This window comes from Brachionichthys hirsutus, chromosome 18 (assembly GCF_040956055.1).
Source record: "Brachionichthys hirsutus isolate HB-005 chromosome 18, CSIRO-AGI_Bhir_v1, whole genome shotgun sequence".
In the NCBI taxonomy this organism is placed as follows: domain Eukaryota; kingdom Metazoa; phylum Chordata; class Actinopteri; order Lophiiformes; family Brachionichthyidae; genus Brachionichthys; species Brachionichthys hirsutus.
This window is the reverse complement of record NC_090914.1, coordinates 7,142,749-7,149,020: the sequence shown is the minus strand read 5'-3', so window position 1 is coordinate 7,149,020 and position 6,272 is coordinate 7,142,749. Positions and strand designations below refer to the sequence as shown.

Sequence of the window (6,272 nt, the reverse complement as noted above, 5' to 3'; positions counted from 1 at the left end):
CAGAGAGGGGTTCGATCTAATTAGGAGAATGGCACTGGCTGCGGTTGTGATTAGTTTACCCTTCAGACCCCAGAAGCATGAGCGCACAGCTTCACGGCATTTGACATATTCCTGATTTGTTTATTCTGATGAACTTTTGAGTCTTGGTATATTTAAGACGCAGACGCGCACACGTGGAGCTCTTATTCTTTTTCCTTTTTTTTATAACCACTTTTTAGGACATATATTCCGCAGGAGAAAAGGTGATCGTTCATTAATTACGATGCATCTGACAACGGTCGTCTTGATTCTCGTCGTGACGGGCTGCGCCAAAGGTAATCTGAGATTCTGACATTAGACGCATTGATTTAAAAAAAACAGCAACTATTTTCTTTGCATGGAAAGAACGGATTGATATTTTGCTGCTCTGAATGTTTTTTGATGTGTTGCTGTTGTTTTTTTTGCGCAAACACGCTGTTGTCCCTTTCTTTTGTTTCAAAGGTTGGGAATGCAGCGCAGTGTGCAACATAGAAAATGGGTTTTGTGAGAAGCCCGGGAAGTGCAGGTACTAAAGATGGATGTGTAGAAAATAGCCTCTACCCCCCGCTGGCTTTTGGAATTAACCTTATTTCCATAAATTGTTGAAGCTTTTTTTAACCTTGGGGGGTAGATAATTGAAAACCAGTCAACTGGATCCCTTTGTTTGTTCACATTTCCTGTTGCTTGTTGCGTTTTAGTCTCTGCCAAATTATCCCTTTGTTTGAAAAGCATTATCTAAACAGGTATAGCTCCAAATTCTGTTGGGTTCCTCTGTAAGTGAGCCCAAATGGCCATATTCCATCATTGGAATTAAACCAAAGACAATACTTAACCACAAGTGAAACAAAGCATGCGCACGAATGCAGAGTGGGTATATTAATAGTTTGGAGTTGTCCCATTTACCCCCCCCCCCCCAGGTGCAAACCAGGGTGGCAAGGAGAAAACTGTGACCGGTGTGTGCCCTTCCCCGGGTGTCTGCATGGCACATGTGAGAGGGCATGGCAGTGCATCTGCGAGGAGGGCTGGGTGGGCAGCCTCTGTGACCAGGGTGAGTCTCATTAATCTCCTTTAGAGAACCATATCTCTATCTTTCCCCTGACGCTGACATACCGGCAGGGGTTTGGATGACTCACAGGTTGCACCTGAAAGAAGGGCAGCATGTGGAGAATATAGTCAGCTGTGCTTAGGAAGGCTCTTATGATGAAAGATAAAAGCTGAAGCTACTGAATGACTCCAGATGTATTCATTATAAACTGCTTCTGTGGAAGGCGCATAATGGGGAAGGCGTAAAAGCCTCGATAATGATGCACTGTGGCTGCGAATGCAAATGTTAGAGAGGTCTAAAAATGACGCTTCTGCTTCAAAACATATATTTAAAGTAAGCTTTTAGTAATATTTCCCAATGTGCCCACATCGAGCACTAGCGCATGATAATTATTTACCATCCCTTCAGCAAAATGGGAATAAAAAAAAGTGTTTGTTTTTTTTTACTTGTGGCTCAGTTGAACTTCCTCGACAGCACGCGCAGTGCGTCCCTTGTTCTGTTTCGGCATATGAGCTGCTCGCCTGTGTGATGTGGCTGATTCTGTTCTTGGAGACGAGACGCCGTGGTGTGAGTGTGAGCGAGCGTGGAAACAAAAGCGAGAGGGGGGAAAAAAACCAGGCAGACACACAAAGGAGGAGGGAGAGCATGTGAGATGTAATAATAGCTCTCGTTTTCGCAGATACTCGCCTGTGCTCATCCAGGTCTTGCGCTGGTAATGCCACCTGCATCGAGACGGGAGAGGGGGGATACCTGTGCATCTGTCCTCACGGCTACACGGGGGAAAACTGCCACCTGAAACAAGGACTTTGTCTCACAAATGGGTACCAGCACCTTTTTTATTAGAATTTCTATTTTAAGCAGAGGAATACCTCGGGCCTATGCAGCCCCACCTCCATTTGTAAACTTGTAGAATGTGTGTATATATATTTTTTGCTCTGTATTTGTTCTCCATCCAGTTATGGAGCTTTACTGTGAATTTACTGAAGAGAAAAACGACTTCAGAGAATGAAATCATCAGCTTCCTCATGTCATAAATGCATCATCATGGTTCTGTTCCCTCGCTGTTACAGACGCCTTCCAGTAGAGTCCACGTTCTATCTTGGCAGCGTCATCAACTGTATACCAAATCAAGTCAGCAGAGCCATCATTTCAACCCCGGCTACTTCAGCAGACAATCATATTTCAAGCGCTTCTCTGCCAAATATCGGAGCAGAAATTCACCCCTTTTTTTGCAGAATCACATATAAAACCAAAATCAATTACTGTAAAATGCAGATTACAAACAATGGTAGCAATATTTAAAAAAAACAACTACTCTTCTGTTGAGAGCCTAGATATGATAAAAGAGAGATAAAGAGAAATAAAATGGAAAGCCTTACAAGTAAGCTCCAGTTTCTGTTGACATTTGCTACTGTTGAAACCATTGGAGGGCAAATTAGTCTAAATGTTTAACTTAATGAGCTGGGGAGGCACGCCTGAGCACATCATTAGTTTGTCCTCATTAGGGAAGATGAGCCGTGGGTCCAGCCAGGCTTTGCCATGCCACCTCCATGTGTTGTTCGACCAGCACTGACACACCTTTAAATCGGCATCCCCCCCCCCACTATTGATTGGTTTAATTATTTCTTTTTTTTCAAGACATCAGCTCAGCTTCTGCCTCTCCACAGATGGATTACAGACAGGCCAGACTGAGCGATCCTGACATTCCCTGTCGTAGCTCACAGCTCCCGTCCCTACGCTCTCAACACCACATTGCTCTTCCAGTCGGGAGTCTGCATGACATGAACACACTTAATATTCAACAGCCTCATGCTCATTGACAGATGAAATGACAGATCTCCTCCTCGTACGCAAAAAGAAAAAGATAATTTCAGTATTATTACGATTACGAGCTGTTCTTCTGTGCCAGTGGGATTCATCTCCTGTAAAGAGCCTGTATGAGGTTTCATTAATCAGCTCCTCTTTGAGAGGTGACATGTCTAAAAAGTATAAGAGCCATTATTCTTTCGACTGTCGGAGACAGAGTTGTGGAATAGCACGAGTTGCTCTTGGAAATATTGATTATTTTAATCCAGAGTTCTCATCAGTGCAGACTGTGTGGCACGGATGTATTGATCAGACCCGCTGCACATGCAGGAACGTCACTGTAGAGACTAATTGAAGACTCCTTTTAAGCTTGTTACCGGTATGAATGAGCAATGTGGTTTATTTGATTTGGGCTGAGTAAAATGACTGAAATCAAAATCACGATATAAATTAGTATGACTGTGCTAAACCTTTTCACGATTTAATTAATTGAAAAACTTGAATAGCAATTGTTGGATTAAATTAATATATTCTGAAAATAAGTAATTTGTTGTACAAGTTATTTCACTTTACAGAAAGGAATACACAGGTCCTGCAGAATGCAGATATAACACGCATTATGCTCATTTAAAACACTCTTGGTCAGCGGTTTCACTCTGGATCACTGTTTCCAATCTCTGCGGCTGTGTATGAATGTTGATTAAGCAATCAGGAACTGCATTATTTGTATGTGTGCATGAGAAGTAATAATGCAACGCCTTCAAGCCCATCTAAAGTGGTTTGAATGGATTGTTGAGAGCTGCTCTACCAGAGGGTAGATCCATAGTCAGCATTGCATTAAACTTGTGCCCCAGAAAAAAAAATCACCAATTCTGCAAATTGAAGCCTTTTAATTTTAATTGTACGTGCAGCATCCACGTTAGCCCTTGATGAAAAGAACATCTCTCATGTGCATTATCTTCAAAAGCCCTTCAGCAGCACAGCGAGACATATCTGTTCCCAGCTGCATGACTGTTCATTTTCATTTTAAGTTTTATTTCCATTTAGAAGTGGAATATTGGGTCTGCTAATTAGGGACACTTAATCCTTGAAGTTTTTGTAGGAAAAAGCAAATTCTGTCGATTTATCGAGGACACTTAGTCCCTAAAGTTTTTCATGGAAAATTAAAACCTCTGTATTTCAAGATGCATGTTTGTCATTGGACAGCAGCATAAGCTTAATGAGTTGTAATCAGTGGAGCACCATCTGCATGAAAAATGTTCACCAAAGCAAGCGAATTTAAACTTTAATATAACGGTGTCCCCGGGACAGTCCCTTCTGGGATTCCTAGGTCTACCCCCTAATTATGTTCTACCTGAGTGCATTTGATTGTTCCTCCACTGACGGTTGTTTCACAACCGCAGGATGAAATATTCAATCATACATCTGTGCAGTAGGTGCCATGTCTGATCTCGCCTTGCTGTATATTTACATCATGTTTCTCCATCCTTCAGCGCTCCCTGTCAAAATGGAGGTACGTGTACGGACGCTGGCAGCTCGGTGGCTTTCTCTTCCTGTTTATGTCCCCCTGGGTTTTCTGGAGACTCCTGCGAGATCATTGCTGACAGCTGCCAGCCTAACCCTTGCCTCAATGGCGGCAACTGTACAAACCACGGCCTGGCCTTCACATGTGTCTGCCTGCACGGCTTTGCTGGTTTCACCTGTAATGAAACCGCCAGCCTGTCGCCCTGCGGCGGCAGGCCCTGTGCCAACAGGGGCACATGTTCTGGACATCTAGATGGAACGTTTCGGTGCGCTTGCCAGAAAGGGTTTGCAGGTCCCACGTGTTCTCTGCAGCACAAGTCAAAGGCTAGGCCTAAACCGGTTGGCTCGAAGCCCGTGGACCACAGAGTGTTTGCGCTCACTCCTCAGCACTACGGTCTCCCTGCTCACACCTTCCACAAGCTTCTCACTCCGCCTGAGAGAGACCTGCTCAAGATCACCCTGAAGGAGACGGTCCACTCCCCTGGTGTCCTCGTCACCCACAGTCAGCTCGTGTGCTTCGGCATGCTGGCAGCGCTCACCTGCCTGGTCATCCTGGGAACTATGGGCATTGTGTTTTTTGGCCGCTGCGAGGCGTGGCTGGCTAATGCCAAGTACAGCAAGCTTGTTCGACAGCAAAGGGAACATCTGCTGAGAGAAGTCGGCAGCGGCAGCCAGGAAGAGCCGGAACATTCTGTGAACATCATCCTGCCAGAAAAAATTAGACTGACCAGCTTTGGGAGACACTACACCTCCATCTGAATAAATCATCACCCCCCTCTTACCCTCTGGAAGGAGATGGAGCTGAACGTCTGGTAGCAAGGAGCAAATAATATAACTGTTGTACAGTTGTGTTAATGACGTGAAACATACTGGACTATACAAGAATGTATTTAAATGTATAGTCTAATAAAGTAAGTGTACAAACATGACGCAAAATTGTAAATGTGCTTTAATTGTTCTGTTGTAAAACACTGACTTGAATGTTTGAAATTATACAGAATCCTCCACCAAATGGAAACGTAACTGCTCGAAGCATCTGTAACACCATGATGGGATTAATATTACATTAAGCGTGCAGTGCCGTAAGAGCATCATATTTGTAATCAAAGTATTTTTACCAATGTATTAGATTTACACAAACTACTATAACTGCAAGAATTGATTCAAGCGATCGAGCTTCGCAATCTTTGTCTTGTATGATGTTTGGACTGTTATTCAAGTCAACCATTGAAATAGTTGGGATATTTTAACATTAGATTTTAAGACGCAGCTTAACTGATAGTAACCAGTTTAATAAATCTATGGGCCGAACCGACTCCACACAGCATATTGTGAACTGCCATGTTCGAGTTCATGCAAAAAAAAAAAACGTGAGCTTGTACAGCATATGCAAATAAAATGTGAGATTAATTACTATTATCAAATCCCACCATGCCTGCAGGTTAGAACTCTATAGCACTAGATACTTTTCATACAAAGGTACTGCTGTACAGTGTGTAATTGACTATATTCCAAATACTGTCCATTTCTCTCTCCCTACGGATGCATTAAGGTTTTGATGTTATGCACATAGACGTACTGTTTATAAGCCACGCGTTACTTCATAGCTCCTCAAGAAATGCCACTTTACATTATGGTGTTTATTTCAGTGCAGTAAATATCCACATATCTCCACCCATGGGCTCATTTCTCACCTCGTTTGTAGTCTCAGAGGTTTTGCTTCTTGCTGTTGGGGTTTGAAATTCTCACGTCCCACATGATGACTTCGCGAGTCTTGAAATCAATACGTGTTGAATGATATTTCTTTAGTCATGCACTTATCAGTTATTGGCATGAAGATTATTGCGTCTTTATTGTGATCCATTTTTCTCTCACATTA

At 43.0% G+C, this 6,272-nt stretch overlaps 1 protein-coding gene across 1 annotated transcript; it reads left to right on the top strand.

Annotated features, from left to right (window-relative positions):
* The first annotated feature begins 262 nt into the window (after positions 1–262).
* Positions 263–5,152, top strand: LOC137908036 (protein delta homolog 1). Its single transcript, XM_068752395.1, has 5 exons — positions 263–314; positions 481–544; positions 936–1,066; positions 1,743–1,884; positions 4,363–5,152. The coding sequence occupies exons 1-5, from the start codon at positions 263–265 to the stop codon at positions 5,150–5,152; spliced, it is 1,179 nt and encodes a 392-aa protein (XP_068608496.1).
* Positions 5,153–6,272: the final 1,120 nt, after the last annotated feature.

What these genes read in the sequence shown, in the direction of transcription:
- LOC137908036 (XM_068752395.1), top strand. Translation starts at nt 263, where the DNA reads ATGCATCTGACAACGGTCGTCTTGATTCTCGTCGTGACGGGCTGCGCC. An exon ending in CGTGACGGGCTGCGCCAAAG is followed by an intron (nt 315 to 480) that starts GTAATCTGAGAT and finishes TTTGTTTCAAAG; the next exon opens with GTTGGGAATGCAGCGCAGTG. An exon ending in GGGCAGCCTCTGTGACCAGG is followed by an intron (nt 1,067 to 1,742) that starts GTGAGTCTCATT and finishes TCGTTTTCGCAG; the next exon opens with ATACTCGCCTGTGCTCATCC.